Source organism: Theropithecus gelada, chromosome 3 (genome assembly GCF_003255815.1).
Source record: "Theropithecus gelada isolate Dixy chromosome 3, Tgel_1.0, whole genome shotgun sequence".
NCBI lineage: Eukaryota > Metazoa > Chordata > Mammalia > Primates > Cercopithecidae > Theropithecus > Theropithecus gelada.
In genome coordinates, this window is record NC_037670.1 from 15,171,769 (window position 1) to 15,189,298 (window position 17,530).

Here is a 17,530-nt window from a genome sequence, read left to right on the forward strand (position 1 = left end):
TTGCGGCAATCTCAGAAAACCCTACTTCTTGAACCTACTTCTTTTGTCAAAGCAAAAGCTTAAAATATTTTTTAAAAGGTATTATTTTAATCACAGAATAAGAATTTCTTAAGACCACAAAAAGTTCTAACTCTAAAAAGGGCTTAAATTTCAAACTCTAAAAAAAACTAGTCACATTCTATTTTTTCACAAGACATCAATTAACATAGAATCAAACCTCTATCTGAAGAAGCTGAGAAAAGTCAACCTGATTAACATATCCAAACATTCCTCTCCTACCCAAACGCAGGGCATTCAAGTGGAAGCCAGCAGTGTCCTACTCAGCAAGGTGAGCCGTAGCCAGAACTAGCAGAGAAACCAGCTCCAGAACACAGCCTGGGAGTTCTGTCCAGGTGTTCAATGTCAATGAATCAAAGAGATGCGTTTTATTCTCATACCAGACCCAGGGTCCAGAAAGGAGAAGACAACACTACTGCAGGAATACAATGGGCCTGACCACTAGAATTCAGCTTCACTGGGAGCAGAAGGAAGAGAAATAAACCAAAGAGGAGATGGGCAGTCCAATATTTATGATAGCTAGGCTCCCACTCTCACATCTCAGGAACAACTCATGACAATGTGGCATTAGGCTGTATGGTCTTACCTACAGAAGGCTGGAATTGCGAGGGAGCTGGGAGGGAAATATTTGGTACTGAAAGTGTGAAGACCTCTGCTGGGGACTGAACAGAGGGGGTATCTTCTGCTGGTGGTGTGAAATCTATCTCATCATCAAAATTATCTTCAAATTCCTAAAACGAAACAGAGCAAGCATTAAAAAACCATTGGCTAACACTTAAAATAGGAACATATTTATGCACTCATTTGGACCTTGCTGCCACAATTTTTTTCTTTCCAGTTTGTACTTAATGTTAAGTAAAAAGCATATGTAATTGTGTTCTCTGACTCCAAACAGCAGAATACGTAAGACAGGAAAATAAATTACACATATTTCATGTAACTTTTAAAACTGTTAGTTTGAAGTTAAATGCAATGGAATTTACACGAAAATACTCTTCTAGGCTTAAAAATTTACTTTTAAATGACCCTACAGTTTAAGCAATTCTTTTTTTTTTTTTTTTTTTTTTTTGAGGCAAGGTTTTGGTCTATTGCCTGGCTGGACAGTGGCTGGAGCATAGTGGCATGATCATGGCTCACTGCAGCCTGAACCTCCAGGGCCCAAACGAGCCTCCTACCTCAGCCTCCTGAGTAGCTGGGGCCATAGGCATGCATCACCACGCTACGCTAATTTTTTGATTTTTTTTTTTCTGTAGCGGCAGAGTCTTTGTTGCCCAGGCTGGTCTCAAACTCCTGAGCTCAAGCAACCCTCCTGTCTAAGTCTCCCAAAGTGTTAGGATTATAGGTGTTAGCCACCGTGCCTGGCCAAGCAATTATTTTAAAATTACTACTTTTGTGACACGATTCTTTGCCTACTGAATCAAAATAAATCACTTTATTTTAAAGTTGTATATGCATTTCTAATTGAAATGTGATTTCTATTACAATAAATGTTGAAAGACTCAGAAAAGATATTTTTAAGTGAGTTCTATTTCTCTGAAAAGAGTAACAATGGAAACATTACTAAACTAGCTAAAAAAACCACCAGGATCTGACCCACAAAGGTCACTAAAAAAAACTGGCTTTCTAAAGATGACAACTTTACAACTCTGGATGCAGCCAGGTGAAGTGGCTCATACCTGTAATCCCAGCACTTTGGGAGGCTGAGGCAGGTGGATCACTTGAGCCCAAGAGCTCTAGACCAGCCTGGGCAACATGGCAAGACCCTGTTTCTACAAATAATAATTTTTAAAAATTAACCAGGTGTGGTGGCATGGGACTACTGGAGTAGTCCTAGCTACTCAGGAGGCTGAGGGAGGATTGCCTGAGCCTGGGAGGTCAAGGCTGGGTGACAGAGCGAGACCCTGTCTCAAAAAATAAATAAATAAATAAAGTTGTGGAAACCTTTTACATGACGTTTGGTGGGAAGCTATCGCAACTCTTCCTGTCACCATTCTGGTGAACTGGTATACTTTGATATCCATGTCAATTTACCATAGACACAGCCAATTATCAAGTTATTCATCAAATCATTTGTTCAGATAATTAACATGTACCACCCCTCTAGGCACCACAACAGAAGCTGGGAACAGATCAGCGAACAAGACTGTTCTCCACTGAACGGTCTATGAACTTTTATTTTCAATTTTTCTATCACCTCTTCTAGCCCCGCAATCCAATACAAGAAAGAAACTAAAAGTTACAATGGTAGATTTCTCTAACACTTGTGTCTCCATATGCATGTGAGAAGACATTATTCTCATATATGTTCTCCAATGCATTAAAGGACATTATTGCTATTTGTATTGATGGAGTTGGAAGCAAGAAAAATGAGGTACTGTAACTTCAGTCTGGGAGGGTATTTTTGAACAAGAGGAAATCCTTCAATTTTTCTTTTGGACATTCCTAAATAGGGCTCTCTCTGTAAAATGATTTTGTCCGGCCGGGCGCGGTGGCTCAAGCCTGTAATCCCAGCACTTTGGGAGGCCGAGACGGGCGGATCACGAGGTCAGGAGATCGAGACCATCCTGGCTAACACGGTGAAACCCCGTCTCTACTAAAAAATACAAAAAACTAGCCGGGCGAGGTGGCGGGTGCCTGTAGTCCCAGCTACTCGGGAGGCTGAGGCAGGAGAATGGCATAAATCCGGGAGGCGGAGCTTGCAGTGAGCTGAGATCCGGCCACTGTACTCCAGCCTGGGCGACAGAGCGAGACTCCGTCTCAAAAAAAAAAAAAAAAAAAAAAAATGATTTTGTCCGTCGCTCCTACCTTAAAATAATGCCATTCAAAATTTGGCAGCAGCATGACGTACCACTAGATATACCAACAGATGATTCTCAAGATTCGGACCAGGTAACGTATAAAACTAAGAAAAATGGCCAGGCACGGTGGCTCACGCCTGTATTCCTAGTACTTTGGGAGGCAGGGGTGGGAGGATCACTTGAGCCCAGGAGTTCAAGACCAGCCTGGGCAACATGGTGAAACCCTGTGTCTACAAAAAATATAAAACTTAGCTGGGCATGATGGCGTGTGCCTGCAGTAACCTCAGCTACTCAGGAGGCTAAGGTGGGAGGATTGATTGAGCCTGGGAGGTTGAGGCTGCAGTGAAGTGTGATCCAGCCTGGGTGACAGAGAGAGACCCTGTCTGAAAAACGAAATGAAGAAAAATGAGATAAGCCTGGGTCACTTTTAAAGTTTTGCCGCTGGCTGTCTGGATGAATGTGGGCAAGTCACCTGTGTTACCAGACTGTAGCCTCCTGGTCTGTAGAATGACTTCCATGGACCATCAGCTCTAAAACTGCATAGCTTTAAATCCAGAGAAAGCCAACAAATCACAGATGGAAATACTCTTATACAGTCGCACAGACTCTAGAGCTGGAGAGTGCTCTAAGACACTGCGGCCCCTGTGCCAGCATTACCGGGGAAGCTCAGTAACAACACAGATTCCTGGCTCTCAGATGAACTCCCGCATTCAATCCTGAGATTCAAAAAGCTTTGCATGATCCAAGGCAAGAATGAGGCATCATGAAATGTGAGATGGAGACTGGATTTTGGTATCAGCAACACTGATCAGGCTTTATCTATGTCCTGAAATGGCCAGGTTTCTGTGCAAAGTCCCACAGCAAGACTAACAAGCAAGGGACACAAACTGTCCACCTACAACTGTGCCCCTACTACTAGTGCAGTCAGCAGGGGCCACAGCAGTATCTGTAGGGGTTCTAAGGCCTAGGGACTGATTGCTGTGAGTAAAACTCTATAGGTCTGGGGCAAAATCTTCTAAAGGAACTGATCTCCACCAGTGTTTTCCGACTGCCCTCCTGGGTTCTCAGCCCTCTGTGTGTATATGGCCAGTGCTGACCCAAGAAAACAGCATATCTCTGTTTCTCCTCAGGGCTACCAGAAGGCTCGGGGTAAAGACAGCACACACAAACAGCCATGAGGTTCTAAAGACCAGGGCCCCATGTCCAGGGAAAACAAGGCTTTAGCCAGAAGACGACCTTTTTTTTCCCCTCAATTTGAACCACTGGCCCTCCAGACTCCTGGGTCAGTCCTGTGCGGTCAACAGGGAGCAATATTAAGGACTATTTTCTCCGCACACCTGCATTTCTTCCTTCTTTCTCCCCATGTATTCCTTTATGACAAGTATTTACACAGGTCGAATGCACTCCAGCAGGCATGCAGTAAGTTCTAGAGGCCTTCCCGGCTGCTTCACTGGTTGATTCCACTGTCTGCTGCTACAACCAGATCTTCTCTATTACCCTCCCTGGCCAGGACTTTACAATCGCAGCCTCCTCCTCCCTGTTAGGGAACTCGAGGTTTCGATGATCTTCCTCTCTCACAAAACACACTGGGGGATCCCTTTGCCTCAGTAACCTTGATGACCACAAATTCACCAGCCTACAGAAGTTTGGGGGTGGAGGGGAACAACCATCTTGCTCTTCCTCATAGGCCTTATGGACAGTAAATTCAATCACCACGCTTCACTCTTCACTCAGCAAAAACCTCAACTCACTACAGGCAAGTGCTTACTGTCAATAATGGAGGCGCAGCAAACTACAGCTGGTGCACCAAATCCAAACCTCCTATTTGTGTAAATAAAGTTTTATTGGCACAAAGCCATGACCATTTGTTAACAGTGTCTATCCTGGCAGAGCTGAGTTGCTGTTGTAGAGACTGTGTGGCCCACATATTCACTAAGGTAGAAAATATTTACTATTTGGCCATTAGGGGAAAAAAATCTGCTGATGTCTGCTCCCAAAGGACTGTGCTATCCAGTTATTCTATGGAAAAACATACTGGAAGACCATTTTAAATGTTCCTACCCTCTGTGCTCACCTTAAAGTCTATTTCTGGGTCCTTACAGCAGGATACACAGTTTGCAATTAACGCTATTAATATTATTAAACTGCACACACACAGGATCACAAAAGATGAGGAAACTTCTGCAGCAGGTGGCGCCTCCCCTGGAAAGAGAGAGAAATAATATTAAAAACATGTACATTCCAAAATCAACTTTAATTAGTGAAACAATAGTTTCCTCTACATACAAATGGGTGCAAGGATTAATAAAATAATGCTCGAGAAAAAACTGATGATCCATCCAGGATAAGAAGCTGTTGTTTCTTTGAAATAATTTAGATTTACAGAGGAGTTACAGAGATAATACAGAGAGTTCGCATACACCCTTCACCCAGCTTCCACTAATGCTAACATCGTACATTACCACAATATGCTGATCAAAACTAGGACAGTAACGCTGGTAACAAATGTTATGAAGTGAACTTCAGGCTTTATTCAGATTTTACTGTTTTCTCCACTTTAGTCCTTTTTTCTTTTCAGGATTCAATCCAAACTACCAATGTTGCATTTAATCACCACGTGTCCCTCAGCTCCTCCAGTCTCTGACAGGTTCTCGTCTTTCCTTGCATTTCATAACTCTTGACACTTCTGAAGAGTGCTGGTCAGTTATTTTGTGGAATGTCTCTCAACTGGGGCCACCCAATGTCTTCTCAGGATAAGACCAAGGTAGTTAGAGAATTCCAGTGGGGTGAACTGTCCTGCTTGCACAGTAGGGTGCATGACCTCCGCCTGGTGAGGTGACCTTTGATCCCGTGGGCCAGGTGGCTCCCACCAGGCATCACCAAACCACTGCAGGCCTACCCTTCCCTTCTCATACTCTATTCCTCGAAAGCAATGCTGGCCCACAGGGAAGGGACATAAGCTGTACTTCCTGGAGGAAGGAGTGGTAGAGCGTCTGCAGACACAGGTTAAAAACCCTCCAGTAATTAGTAATATCAGGGGGAAGAAACTTTGAGGCTATGCAACTGCCTGTTTCTCCTTCAGGTCTTGCACACCAGTTTTCTGCATCTGTCAACACATCTTGCCGACAGCAATTACTACTGTGATGTTTGGAAGGTAATTTTCTATTTCCCTCGTTTCTTCTACATTCGTTATTTAGAATTTTGTAAGGAAGATTGGTCCCCTCTCCTCCCCTTATTTATTTTATTCAGTCACGTATATACTTATGGACTCATGGATATTTATTCTCTGGGCTGTAATCCAAAGTCATCATCACTTATTTTGTGGCTCCAATGGTTCCAGCCTTGTCCACTGGGAGCTCTGTTAAGGGGACTCCCGTATCTTTTTGGCACGCCCCATCCTTCCCTTTTTCTCCAACTCTTCCTTACTTCCGGGCACTCCTCATATTTTCCCTACTCTGCTTGAGAACCAGCCATTGCTCCAAGGAGCCCTGGTCACGATAAGCAGGGAGGGAGGCGGTCTGCAGACTACAGCCTGCAGCCTGCTGTTGCGTGGGGGGCCTCCCCGGACTCCCCAGAGAAGAACAATTTCTACATCTTTAAGGGGCTGTTGGAAAAAAAAAAGAATATGCCAAGGATACTGCCTGTGAGCCACAAAGCCTAAAATATTTTACTGCCTGGCCTTTTCTCATCCCTATCTAGAGCATAAAGATTTTTACATCTTATGTTTAGCAAGTTCTTCGTTATCCAGAAAACATCTTATTCAACTAGGGTACTTGTGAAACTTTTCTTTGTCAGAGCAAACTGTTAAAGTCTCAGCTACTGGAGTTTTACTGAGAAATAAACTTTTCCTTAAAATCCTCATTTATGACAGGCACAGTGAGCATGCCTGTAATCCCAGCACTTTGGGAGGCCAAGGTGGGAGGATCGCTTGAGCCCAGGAGTTTGAGACCAGCCTGGGCAACAAAGTGAGACTCCATCTCTACAAAAAATAAAAACAAAAATAAAAATAAAAATGAGCTGGGCGTAGTGACACATGCCTGAAGTCCCAGCTACTCAGAAGCCTGAGGTGGGAGGATGGCTTGAGCCTGGAGGAGGAGGCTACAGTGAGCCATAAGCACATCACTGCACTCCAGTCTGGGTGACAGAGCAAGACCCTGTCTCAAAAAATAAAAATTAAAAAAAAAATAAAAATAAATCCTCATCTATGGCTAATTAAGTGTTCAAATGCACCAAAAGGAAGGCAGAGAGATAAATTAATGAGGCTATTTTTTTCTTAAATGAAGCTAGGGTACTTGAAGAAAAGAAAAACTAACCCAAACTCCTAGGTGAGCAAAACACATTCTTGAATCCAAAATAAGCTTCAGTGAATCAGGGAAGTCTAAAATGAACTGCAAACAGAAATCAGTTCTTTTTCAATAACAAAAGGTCCCTTTGGGAAAGCAATGCTGAAACACCATTGTTACAAGCGGGCTCAGTCTGTGCTTAAGAATAATACAGTTAACCAAGGGGTGTCGAGAACCTCCAAGTTCTAAATCAACAAAGTCTAAAACAGAGGAAAGCCCATACATTTAACACAGGCAGTAACTAGGTGATTCCTCTTAAAACCAATCTGGAGGAAGTCAGCTTTCACTGAGAACAAGAATTCCCTAACTACAGACACACTTGTGTCCATCTGGAAAACCTAAACTAAGTGAGGAGCTTGAGCCACGGAGAGCCAATTCTTATGAATGAAGACCAAGAGGGACAATTTTCTTCTCTTCCTCCTTGCAGTGAGCTGTTCACTCATCCAGACAAGTGAAGCCTGTGCTTCCCCACCGGAATTTCTTCTTTTTTTTTTCTATTAAGAGATGGGAGCCTCACTACATTGTCCAGACTGGTCTCGAACTCCTGGGCTCAAGTGTGCCTCCCACCTCAGCCTCCCAAAGTGCTGGGATTACAGGCATGAGCCACTGCGCCAGACTGCTGGAATTATTTCTTCTGTGCTTCACTCCCCTGATTCACAAAACAAAAATTAAATGTGACTCCTGAGAATTATATAGCAAAGCACTTTCACATTGTTTTTTACTGATCTTTTAAGATGCATTTGGATGGTTAAGGGAGAAGAAAAAGAAAAAGATGACGTAGTTTGTCCACTGCATCTCTGAAGTTCAGCTGCATCTCACACCTCAGATTAGTTTAACTGGCAGCATTTCTTCTTTTTAGTGGTACAAAAATAAGGGTGTGACTTATCGTCAACCTCATTTGACATTTGATAAAATACAGTATTATTTCATTTGGTCATCGCAACACCTCTGAGGTAATACGACCAGCTCCACGTCGCAGATGAAGAAACTGATGTGTCCATGAACCCAGGTGGGACAGTGGCAGGCCAGGCTGAGTTTAGGTATGCCGGGTGCAAGCTCCTCTCTCCTCGAAACCACACTGCTCCGCCTCAACGTGGTTGACTTTTAACACTTAAAAACAGCCCACTGTCCTTTGAACCCAAGTCTGTCATTAATGAGGGTAGTTTATCCTTCTTCAAACTCTGCAAAGTTGATCTGGAATGACTTTTTCCTCTCTTGCACCCAGAGTTTTTCTTTTTCTTTTTTTTTTTTAAAATCATCACAAACTACCCATTTATTATACAACTGGATAAGGACTGCATGAATGCCAGCCCGATTATCTGATTCATGAAAGTGTTCTCTGTGAGTCACTAGATAGGCATGAAGAGTATAATCAGGTTAAGAACAATGCACTATGCCAAGCTTTGCCCTAGCTCTCTGCTATACTTACTTCTGCTAGGGGCTGCAGGGCACCTACTCTCCCTTAGATTTCCTCAGTGTGAACCACACTTATTCAACCCCAGTATTTAACAGTCCCATTAAAACTAATGCCTGAGAAACTGACTAGGTAGCTTCAAGTAGACATTTTTAGTTACCCCTTTTTAAAACTTTAAAGTATTTTTATTTTGATGAGTCCAAAAGCACTGTGCTTAAAAAAAAAAAAAAAAAAAAAAAACCTCTAGAAATGAAAAAAAAAAAAAAAAACTTCCATAAAATGAGGAAATCACACATAGCCTGGAAGGTGAGACTGGTTTGCAGAAACCACAGAGAGGAAGTAAATTCTAGACTTGCAGAACCACAAATAAAATCCCCATACCGCCGTGGTCAAACTAGAAACCAGGCCCTGACACAGTTCCTGACTGCAGCTGTTAGAACCTGATGAAGACAGACAGCTTTCTTTAACATGCAGCCTACAGCATTGAGAAGTGCATAAATGAGCCAGTCACCTACTAAAGAACATCAAGAACAGGCGTCACCATACATTTAGGCAGCTTTTCCCATCACAAATTGAGAGCAAGCACCACTTGAGGTCTGGGGGACTACATATGCTTCACCCAAGACACTGATTAAAAAATACCCAGCATCTCTACAGCACATTCTGTGAGTTTTCATTTAATAGTTTTTAAAGCATTTTAATAGCTATCTAGAACTTGATTTAACAAGCAGAAAACTTGAGAAACTCTAAGAGGTAGGTACAAATTATCTGTTTTAGAGACAGGTAATTTGGAGAATGCAATTTCTCAGTAATGACTCAGGGTAAGCCAGGAATACCACCTATTAATTCAACCATTACAACTCCAGCCTAATTGTCTGATTCATGATCTCTAGAACCTCAGATGAAACTGGACCCATATGTAATTAACTAAAGAGTTGTCTGTGAAGCCATTTTTGGATTCAATAAAAAAAAAAATTAAAGACCACAGATAAAAAGAAATGATGATCAATGTCTAGCTCCATTAGGGATTACAAAATGCTACATATTCTAATGCTATCATCCCTTGTTCAGTCACTAGTGGATATGCTTTCGTAAAGAGAAATTTCCTCACACTTACTATTTGGTCACCCAGTGGTTCAAGTTATAAGGAAAAGGCAGACTAGATACTTAAATCTTTCTCTTTCTTTGCCAGTTTTAAAAAAATGAGTTGGTGGTTGGGCACAGTGACTCATGCCTGTAATCCCAGTGCTTTGGGAGGCCGAGGTGGGGGGACCATGAGGTCAGGAGATTGAGACCATGCTGGGCAACATGGTGAAACCCCGTCTCTACTAAAATACAAAAAATTAGCCAGGCATGGTGGCGCATACTTGTAGTTTCAGCTACTCAGGAGGCTGAGGCAAGGGAATCGCTTGAACCCGGGAGGCAGAGGTTGCAGGGAGCCGAGATTGCACCATTGCACTCCAGCCTAGCGACAGGGCAAGACTGTCTCAAAAAAATAAAATAAAATAAAATAAAAAAGAGTTGGTTCACCAGCACCCTCTGGCAGTGACCAGTTCGAAGAGCTGCTATCACTGTTTTGTGATATCCTTATGAGCTAATGAATTTAAAGCACCCACAGGCTTCCATCTGTTGTGGTTGTTCTGATTGACATTCCCATTGTCCTGTCTCTAGGAGGCAGGGCCTCTAAAGGGGTTTGCTCCCAAGCCCTCCCACAAGGTCCCAGCAGGCCTGGGTGGAGTTCTTGCTCCCTAGGATGTTCCAAGCATATCTTGTATAGTTTCTGTTTCAGACCTCCTATCAATCATTTCCCCAAATAGCCTTGGTTTCTTTTAAAGTGAATTGCTAATGTAAAGACCCCAGTTTCAGGAAGTAGAGCTGCTTATTCACTGCCGGTGTCACAACTACCTTAGAAAACAATGTATCACAGTTTTGTAACATTGAACTTTGGCACCCCTGTGGTCTAAGCAGTTGCCCTCTTCGGGGATCAGGAAACTATGGCCACTGGGTGAAATCCTGCCCATAGTTTTTGTTTTGGTATGGCCTGAAAGCTAAGCATAATTAAGAATTCACGTTTTTAAATCATATTTTTAATCCAAAATAACATTTTATTTGACATAAAATAACATTTTATGACACATGAAATTTATATCAATAGTTGGTAACACAGAAAGACATTATGTATCTCCTGATGGAAAAACACATCACCACCTATTAAACAGTACTGCCCAAAACAAGCAAACAAAAACAATATCAAACCTGAATCTAACCAACCACCTAGATCCAAATGTCAATATGTAGGAAACACTGTGAATAGTGAAACATGTTAAATACCACCGCAAGAATGTAATCGGCAAAATACAGGTTGTGAAAAACACTTGGGGAGAAAAGCCTAGGAAACTGTAAAAAAAGAAAGATGAAGAGAGGGAGAGTGGTGAACATTAAAAGACTAAAAAGACCTACCCACCAATTCCAACATATGGATGTTATTTGAATCGTGATTCAACCTATTTTTAAAATTATGACATTTCAGGCTATTGGAAATCTGAACACTGACCATATTAAGAAAATGTAATTCATTTCTCCTTGGAGTGATAATGGTCATGTGCTTGTTTTTAAATGTAGTCCTTATCTTTTGGAGATAGTGACCTACTTAATGATGTCTGGAATTTGCTTCGAAACAGCACCAGGGTGTGGAGGAAGTAGACGGGGGCAGCATGAAGGAAGATGGGCCGCAGCTAATTCAGGCTGGGTGGAAGCTGTGTGGGAATTCATTACAGTGCCTATGTCTTGCATGCTTGAAGCTTTCATTTATTAAATGAATTAAAAAGTTTAAATGGAAAAAAAGCAGATATCATAATTTATAATCCATATTCTTGCTTACTTCTGATACGGGCATTAACGTGCTAGGGCTGTCATAACCAAGTATCACAAACTGGGTGACTCAAATAACCAAAATGTATTCTCTCAGTTTTGGAAGCTCCAAGTCCAAGATCAAGGTGGCAGCAGAAAGGGCTCCTTCTGAGGGCTGTGGTGGCAGAATTTGTTCTAGGCCTCTCCTTGCTTCTGGTAGCTGGCTGCCTTTTCTCTAAGTCTCTTCCCATCATCTCCCCTCTACATGTGTCTGTGTCCAAATTTCCTCTTGTTACATATAAGGACAGCAGTCACACTGGATGAGGTCCACCCTCATGACCGCATTTTCACTTGATCATCCCCGTAAAGACCCTCTCTCCAAATAAGGTTACGTTCTGAGGCATCAGGGTTAGGGTTTCCACGTACGAATTTAGGGGGAACACAATCGAACCCATCTCTAGCATAGATGTTTACATGAAAACAAGGGCGGAGCGTTCTCGGCGCGGAGCGGGCGGCTGCAGGGGGCAAGGGGCGCGCTGTGCAGGCCGGGGCCGGGAGCGGGGCCCAGCAGGAGCGGAGTCGGGCCCGGGAAGCCCGGCCGGGCGGGGAGCAGCCATGGCGCCACAGAGAGTCGGGGCCCGTCCCGCTGCGGGTGGCCTGGGCGCCCAGTAGCCAGGCGGGGCCGGAGCGCAGGCAGTGGCAGAGGCAGCTGCGCCCGCGCCCCGCGCCCGAGCCCAGGCGATGGTGACACATGCGGCGGTGGCACCACCTTCGGACATCACCTCGTGCAGAAGGTAGGCCTCGAGGTGCACCTGCTACCAGCCCAACCGCCGCGAGACTTGGCTCTTCTCCGGCTTCTCCACCGGCTGGAGCTGCCGGCTGCACGCCGACTGGACCGAGCTCACCAACTGCGTGCCCGGCGTGCTGGACCGTCGCAACTCCGCCGCGCTGCGCACGCCCAAGAAGTTCTACTACATCACCCTACTAGGAGACCCCATGTCCCGCTACCTGAGCGAGTGGCGGCATGTGCAGAGGGGTGCCACGTGGAAGACGTCGTTGCACATGTGTGACTCGCGCACGCGCACGCCCACGCCCGAGGAGCTGCCGCCCTACTAGGAGGGCACGGACTGGTCGGGCTGCACACTGCACGAGTTCATGGACTGCCGGTACAACCTGGCCAACAACCGCCAGGTTCGCATGCTGGCCGACCTGAGCCTGGTGGCCTACTACAACCTGTCCTTCATCCCCAAGGGTAAGCGGGCCCAGCTGCTGCTTGAGAGCATCAAGAAGAACCTGCAGGGCATGGCCTTCTTGGGCCTGACCGAGTTCCAGTGCAAGACGCAGTACCTGTTCGATCAGATGTTCAACCTGAAGTTCACCCGGCTCTTCATGCAGTACAACAGCACGCGGACGGGCGGCGTGGAGGTGGACGAGGACACCATCCGCCGCATCGAGGAGCTCAACGACCTGGACATGCAGCTGTATGTCTACCCCAAGGACCTCTCCCAGCAGCCCTACCAGTACAAGCGGCAGCTGGAGCGCAGGGAGCAGCGCCTCAGGAGCCGCGAGGAGCGCCTGCTGCACCGGGCCAAGGAGGCGCTGCCGCGGGAGGACGCTGAGGAGCTGGGCCTCGTGCCCAACGAGAACTACATGAGCCACATCATTGAGAAGTGGTAGTGGCGGTGGTGGCCACGGGGAGGCCTCTTGGGAAGTGTGGGGGGTAAAACAGGACAGACAACAGGTCCACCCAAGGCTGTCACGGGAAGAGCATCCCAAACCTGCTCCACAGAGGTAGCTGCATCCTGGGGGGGAAAAAAAACAGGGATGCAGTGGGGCTGGGCGGGGCTGGGGGCTTGAGGAATCAACAGCTGCAGCCAGTGGGTCAGAGGAAAGCATGCTCGAAGGATGCCACGGGCAGGGCAGAGCACGGCCTCCAGAGCAGGTGTTGTGCCTGCTCTCCTGGCCCACTTGGATTTATCACGAAAACTGAAGGTTTGCACAAGAGACGAGGACAGTGGAAAGTGGACCTGTCAGGCCAAGAGTGTCTCCCTCACCAACTATTCACACAGCACTTGCTCTTAGCTCCTCTGTCCAGGCTACTAGGAGTGAGACCAGCTTCTGGCAACTGCCCCAGCTCCAGGCTCCAGGCTCCCCTTCTGGCTGCCCCCAATGCCCCAAGGCCTGGGGAGCCCCCAGCTCACCCATGTGTAGCTCCCTCAAGGTCAGGGCCCACCCCATCTGAGGCACAGAAGACTTGAGTCCAGCCCCCAGGAAGCCCACTCCCCTCTCTGGCCCATGGTCCTGCTTCATGCTTTGGGTCCCAAAGCTGATGTTCAGGCCCCACCCACTCCCCACAGTCCTCAGACCAAGGAGGGGTTTGGGGAGTAGGCCCAAGCTGCATTGCCGGCCTTCTATGGACCGACTGGCAGCCCAGGAGTGGGGAGGCTTTGACCACGGATGCTGCCACTTGTGCCTGAGTCCCTGGCTGGCCTTTGGAGGTGACCACCCAGGCAAACCTGGATCAGACTGGAAGGGCTGGGGACTGAGCACTCCCCTGCCACTGTTCTCCTTTCTGACCCACTGGGATTTGCTAGCAGGCTGCCCCAGCCCCATCACTAAGACACGTACTCAAGAGCTCAAATACCACTGCTGCCACCAGCGTGTGGATTAAGTTCATCAGGCTTCCATTGGCTGGAGCGTGGGACCATAACCTCTGCCCAGGAGCCATACCCTCGGACCACAGTGGCTCTGGATGGCCAGGAACAGGAACTCGAGCTTTCAGATTCTCAACTAGCCTTGACAAAACAGCTATAGGTGGCCTCCCTGACACCAGATACTCAGCCCTCTCCACCCTGGCTCTCCTTGCATTTCCCCATGCTGCCCACCCCCTGGCAAAAGGCTGGCCATGCTCTCTGTTCCCAGCAGCCTCACAGGGTTCCCCACTGGCTGCAATGGCCCTACTAAAAGCCATGTTGCATATCCGTTGTAAGCACGTGCCCTGTGCCCTGTCCCCATCCCTTATGCCTAGGAGGCCAGGCTGGTGTCTCTACGAGGGCCCCCACAGGCGCCCTGGGTCCCCCAGAGAGCAGACTGGTGTGCTCAGGCTGCAGGCTGACTCAAAGGCAGGGCAGTGGGCTCTGCAGGTCACTTGGCTGGGGTTGGCGGGGGCCCTCTCTCCTGCCCCAGCTTTCACTCAGCCACCGCAGCTGCCCCACCGTGGGGTGGAGATGTGGGTCACCACGGGCTTGGGAGCAAGTGTCTTCTGCAGCACAGGAAGGCGAAGGTGTGGTCAGATGAGGTTGCTACCCCTGGAGGTCTGGCATAAGGGCCCCACCCTCAGGCCTCCTACACTGGCCTCATTTTACTTTGGGGTCCAAGGACAGGGCGGTCAACTGGGCAGGGTGGGCAGCGTGCCAGCCCAGCACAGTGCCACCTCCCTGGGTGGATGCATCACACTAAGGAAGTGAGTGCCAAGGGGATGCAGTGGTGTGGTTCTTTCAAAGGGAGCTCAGGGTCAATGGGAATCTGCTGGGACACTCAACACTAGGGTGGGTGCACTCCTGGGAGGAGGAGGAACATGTTCAGGGGAGTGTGGGGTCTTGCACAAGCCACGTGGGGCACCTTGGCCTCCCGGCAGGAGGTGGACACCCAGCCAGAGGCCCTGGCTCAAGGTGGCCTCACCTGGCCATGGGCTTTCTGGGTACACGGGCCCAAGCGCAGGTTGTTTTGTACATATTGGAGTATGTGTTAACTTATGCCCCGCACCCCAGCTCACACGGAAGCACAGGTCTCGTCTCAGTCTCTTTGGCTGCATTTGGAAAGCAGTCTCCTCTTGGGCCAGTGCCAGGCTGAGGTGTCCAGAGGCGGCGGCAGCGGGTAGTGCCCTCAGCCCCCGAGTGTCCAGCCTGGCACTTCCCGTTCAGGCCACCTGCTTTGGGTCAACAGTTCCTTTGCCAGCAGCATCTCCTAAATTGTAAGGACTCTCTCCACCCAGGGCAGGTGAGGACGGAAGCAGGCAGGCAGTGGAGCTAACAGCTTAGTCACCAGGACCTCCAAACCTGCAAACGTCCCCTCCTGGAGGGGGAAGCCAGGAACAACAGAACTGCCCACGAAACAAGGCTGTGAACTTTTTGGGAACTGGAACTGTTTAACTTGAATCCAGGATCGTTTAAAGCTTTATTTATTTATAGCTTCTTCTTTTAAAAAAAAAAGTGTTGAGAAGAAATTTTTTGGTTATTCATACAAAAAAAAATAAGTTGATGATGGAAAAGCAAGTCATAATCATCTAATTGTTTTTGTCTAGGTCGAGAATAAATGTTAGCCAATGAAATAAACCCTGACAAGGAAAGAAAATATAAATAATAAATAAATAAATAAATAAATAAAAACAAGGGAAAACGAAGAAGAGCCAGAGACCAGTAGGTGCACATATCAACAGCAGCTACCCGCAGAGATAGAAATGGAGTGGCTGGGGGACAAAGTGTGCTATATCCTTTCCTATTTGTTGAATTTTGTACCCCCGGCTTCTCGCCACTTTTAACCTAATGGCAAAACTCCTTAACAAGGCTTCAGCATCCATCGTTGCCTGGCTACTCCTGACCTCCCAGCCCCAACTCCAGCACTCCGCCCCAGCTCTCTACTATGACCTACGATGACCCTCTCTCCATCCTTCCAGATGATCTTCTGCCACTTCATTCTCATATATTCCCCTACCCAGAGACGCTACCATGACACGCATCCCCACCCCCATTCATCCATGCCCATCAGAGCTCAACTCGGAAACCATCCTCGAGGCCCATGGTTGCAGTCCCTGCCTGTGCTCTCCCAATTACCCCGCATCTGGAATCTGTCACTCCATGTTGTAAATGCCTTCCCCACTAGGCTGCAAGCTGAATGGCGTCATGGGCCAGCCTTGTATAATCCACCAATGACTCCCCAGAGCCTGGCCCAGCGCCTAGGATTCAGGTAGAAGTCAGGGGTAAGAAAAAGAGAAAAAAGTGAGAGAGACAGCGATGAAGGGGCATAAGCAAGCGAGTGAAAATAAGCAAGCAAGGGAACAAAACAGGAAAAAAAAAAAACCAACAGAAACCATAACCAACTCACTGGATCACAGAATAAACTTACAAGCTAGGTACAGTGGCTCACACCTGTAATCCCAGTGCTTTGGGAGGCTGAGGTAGGAGGATCACTTGAGCACAGGAGTTCAAGACCAGCCTGGGCAACATAGTGAGAGGTCATCGCTACAAAAAGTGTGAAAAATTAGCCAGGCATGCTGGCACACGCCTGTAGTCCCAGCTACTTAGGAGGCTGAGGTGGGCGGCTCACCTGAGCCCAGGAGGTCAAGGCTGAAGTAAGCTACGATCACACCACTGCACTCCAGCCTGGACAACAAAGTGAGACTCTATCTCCAAACAAAACAAAACAAAACTGAATAAACTTATGGGCCAGGTATGGTGGCTCATGCCTATAATCCCAGTGCTTGAGCTCAGGAGTTCAAAACCAGCCTGGGTCTCTACAAAAAAATACAAAAACTTAGCTGTGTGTGGTGGCATGAGTCTGTAGTCCCAGCTACTCAAAACGCTGAGGTGGGAGGATGGCTTGAGCCTGGGATGTTAAGGCTGCAGTGGTCCGTGATCGTGCCACTGCACTACGGCCTGGGTGACAGCCTGGGTGAGAGAGAGACTGTCTCAAAAAAAAAAAAAAATAATAATAATAATAATAAACTTACATTTTCAGGGTCAAACAAATAGGATTATAAGAGAAGCATTCTTCAGTAATATTACACTCTTACTTGGGAACATTTTCCCACTGTTAACATATACTGTATTGGGGTAGCACGACGCTTATTCCCCAGGTCTCCAAGAACTCACACAAACATGTACCCATTTTGCTTAAGCTGCATAACTAAGGTATTTTATTAAGAAATACATTATCCCAAAAAGTGGATTTCCCTCCATTTATGGTCTCCCTCAAAAACAGGTGTTTACCCACACGCACCACGTTCTCGCACAGCCTTGTCTCACTGGAGGCCTTCAGAGCATTCTACTCAGTGCGGGCAAAGCGAGAAT

At 46.8% G+C, this 17,530-nt stretch overlaps 1 protein-coding gene and 1 pseudogene across 2 annotated transcripts in view; one reads left to right on the forward strand and one right to left on the reverse strand.

The window, feature by feature from the left end:
* Positions 1 to 17,530, reverse strand: part of LMTK2 (lemur tyrosine kinase 2) — a 111,208-nt gene that overhangs the window by 71,144 nt on the left and 22,534 nt on the right. Inside the window, exons 2-3 of the mRNA XM_025380119.1 lie at positions 4,930 to 5,057; positions 644 to 788 (exon numbers count right to left, since the gene is read on the reverse strand). Coding sequence (XP_025235904.1) covers positions 644 to 788; positions 4,930 to 5,057 — 273 coding nt within the window. The remainder of the gene's footprint in view (positions 1 to 643; positions 789 to 4,929; positions 5,058 to 17,530) is intronic.
* LOC112620524 lies at positions 12,078 to 15,810 on the forward strand (annotated as a pseudogene). The gene is made up of 2 exons (XR_003118542.1): positions 12,078 to 12,130; positions 12,269 to 15,810. The product of XR_003118542.1 is annotated as a heparan-sulfate 6-O-sulfotransferase 1 pseudogene (transcript).